This window comes from Salvelinus sp. IW2-2015, linkage group LG1 (genome assembly GCF_002910315.2).
Source record: "Salvelinus sp. IW2-2015 linkage group LG1, ASM291031v2, whole genome shotgun sequence".
Taxonomy (NCBI): Eukaryota; Metazoa; Chordata; class Actinopteri; order Salmoniformes; family Salmonidae; genus Salvelinus; species Salvelinus sp. IW2-2015.
The window spans coordinates 30647393-30650615 of NC_036838.1; the positions used below are offsets into that span (position 1 = coordinate 30647393).

At 42.4% G+C, this 3223-nt stretch overlaps 1 protein-coding gene across 1 annotated transcript in view; it reads left to right on the forward strand.

Annotated features, from left to right (window-relative positions):
- The window catches only part of LOC111968548 (protein unc-119 homolog B-like), a 13743-nt gene extending 10970 nt beyond the window's left edge, over positions 1-2773 (forward strand). The window contains exons 4-5 of the mRNA XM_023994241.2: positions 1072-1244; positions 2631-2773. Coding sequence (XP_023850009.1) covers positions 1072-1244; positions 2631-2746 — 289 coding nt within the window. The 3' untranslated portion in view covers positions 2747-2773. The remainder of the gene's footprint in view (positions 1-1071; positions 1245-2630) is intronic.
- The last annotated feature ends 450 nt before the right edge of the window (positions 2774-3223 follow it).

Sequence of the window (3223 nt, forward strand, 5' to 3'; positions counted from 1 at the left end):
TAGATAAACCTTGATTTAACCCAGTTTAAGAGTTCATCCATGTTGGTGCAACCCATCCTATGTTTTTGGTTGGATAGGTTTCTCTATTTCATTCTTAAGTTTTTGCATTCTTCATCAAACCATTTGTCATTTTTGTCAATTKTCTTCGGTTTTCTGTTTGAAATTTTTWGATTTGATAGGGAAGCTGAGAGGTCAAATATACTGTTTAGGTTTTTCCTTTGGCTTTGATGCCTCATGATTGAGTATTGCTTTGTTCAAGTAGTCTATGATTTTGCAATGATCTGATACGGGTGTCAGTGGACTGACTGTGAACGCTATGAGAGACTCTGGGTTGAGGTCAGTGATAAAGTAGTCTACAGTACTACTGCCAAGAGATGAGCTATAGGTGTACCTACCGTAGGAGTCCCCTCGAAGCCTACAATTGACTATGTACATACCCAGCGTGCGACACAGCTGAGGAGTTGTGACCCGTTTTTGTTGGTTATGTTGTCGTAGTTGTGCCTAGGGGGGCATATGGGGGAGGGAATGCTGTCACCTCCAGGTAGGTGTTTGTCTTTCTGTGTGCTGAGGGTGTCAGGTTCTTGTCCAGTTCTGGCATTTAGGTCGCCACAGACATGTCCCTRGGCCTGGAAATGATTGATTTTCCCCCTCCAGGATGGAGAAGCTGTCTTCATTAAAGTATGGGTATTCTATAGGTAGCAGACAGGAGGACATTTTTCTCTGTTGAGATAACTTACTTTCGAATTTCTAGCCAAATATAAAATGTTCCTCAGTTGATTAATTTAATAGAGTGAGTTAGGTCTGCTCTTAACCAAATTAGCATAACCCCTGAGTCCCTTCCCTGTTTCACACCTGGTAGTTTGCTGGATGGGACTACCAGCTCTCTGTAACCTAGAGGGCAACCAGTGGGTCCATCTCCTCTATACCATGTTTCTTGTAGGACACACATACAGCACAGGACAGACAGCATAGTTTTTCTATMCACACGTTTACTCACGTACAGTACCTACTGCATGTTTACCCCCTCTCTGTCGGTCTGTCTGTCTGTCTCTCTCTCTGTCTGTGTGTCAGAGTGGAGTTTACAGTTGGCACCCGGCCTCTGAACAGTTTCAGGATGATTGAGAGGCACTACTTCAGGGATCACCTCCTGAAGAGCTTTGACTTTGACTTCGGCTTCTGTATCCCAAACAGCCGCAATACCTGCGAACACATCTACGAGTTCCCTCAGCTGTCCGAGAGCTTGGGTGAGTTTTACATCCCAACCATTAGTCAATTAAGCACTTTGTTACTGATGTTTTTTTGAAAAGTGCTACATAATTAAATAATGTAGGAGTAAATAAGTAGAATGTGTAAATTACATTTACAGTTGAAGTCGGAAGTTTACATACACTTAGGTTGGAGTCGTTAAAACTTGGTTTTTCAACTACTCCACATATTTCTTGTTAACAAGAGTCGGTTAGGACATCTACTTTGTGCATGACACAAGTAGTTTTTCCAACAATTGTTTACAGACAGATTATTTCACTTATAATTCACCGTATCACAATTCCAGTGGGTCAGAAGTTTACATACATTAAGTTGACTGTGCCTTTAAACAATTTGGAAAATTCCAGAAAATGATGTCATGACTTTAGAAGCTTCTGATTGGCTAATTGACATAATTTGAGTCAATTGGAGGTGTACCTGTGGATGTATTTCAAGGCCTACCTTCAAACTCAGTGCCTCTTTGCTTGACTCATGGAAAATCAAAAGAAATCAAGCCAAGACCTCAGAAAAAAAATTGTAGACCTCCCTCAAGTCTGGTTCATTCCTTGGAGTAATTTCCAAACGCCTGAAGGTACCAACGTTCATCTGTACAAACAATAGTATGCAAGTAAAACACCATGGAACCACACAGCCGTCATATACCGCTCAGGAAGGAGAACGCATTCTGTCTCCTAGAGATGAACGTACTTGCTGCGAAAAGTGCAAATAAATCTCAGAACAACAGCAAAAGACCTTGTGAAGATGCTGGAGGAAACAGGTACAAAAGTATCTATATCCACAGTCAAACGAGTCCTATATCGACATAACCTGAAAGGCCGCTCAGCAAGGAAGAAGCCACTGCTCAAACCGCATAAAAAAAGCTAGACTACGGTTTGCAACTGCACATGGGGACAAAGATCGTACTTTTTTGGAGAAATGTCCTCTGTGTCTGATGAAACAAAAATAGAACTGTTTGGCCATAATGACCATCGTTATGTTTGGAGGGAAAAGGGGGAGGCTTGCAAGCCGAAGAACACCATCCCAACCGTGAAGCATGGGGGTGGCAGCATCATGTTGTGGGGGTGCTTTGCTGTAGGGGGGACTGGTGCACTTCACAAAATAGATGGCACATGGGGAGAAAAATCATGTGGATATTTGAAGCAACATCTCAAGACATCAGTCAGGAAGTTAAAGCTTGGTCGCAAATGGGTCTTCCAAATGGACAATGAACCCAGGCATAATTCCAAAGTGTGTATGAAACTTCCGACTTCAACTGTATGTGGAAATGCAATCATTTACTGAAGGAAATGCACATCACCTTTTGAATACATTATCCAGACATTGGAATGACATGTGAAATACAGAATAATAAATGTCCCTTCCAGTTTGTCAGATGGTGGAACATCCCTACGAGACGAGATCGGACAGCTTCTACTTTGTCGACAACAGACTGGTCATGCACAACAAGGCAGACTACGCTTATAATGGGGGCAGGCATTGAGATGTGGTGTGTGTGTGTGTGTGTGTGTGTGTGGTGTGTGTGTGTGTGTGTGTGTGTGTGTGTGTGTGTGTGTGTGTGTGTGTGTGTGTGTGTGTGAGTGAGTGCATGCTGTGCCCAAGCCTATAATCACACAAACAGACTCTCCCCCAAATGTTGATTACTGTAAGTTAAAAAGCCTTTATTGTCATGGTATAGCTGTATAGTATGGAAAAGTTTAAAAACAGCAGGACAGAGCCGCATAGAGCCACATAGACTACTGGCAGTAGTATGGCAAAACTCTGCCAATAGTGCTTTCTCTGTACCACCAAAAGGAAGCAGGTTGAACCCCAATGATGTATCTCAACTAACCAAATGGTTGATTTTAGTGTGTAGTTATACAGTTGATGTACTGTGCACTCCTTGGCTTTTAAGGGAAAGCATATTCCCCACTTTTGTTGAACCATGAGAAGCACTAGTTTGCCACCAAATTCAGCTTTT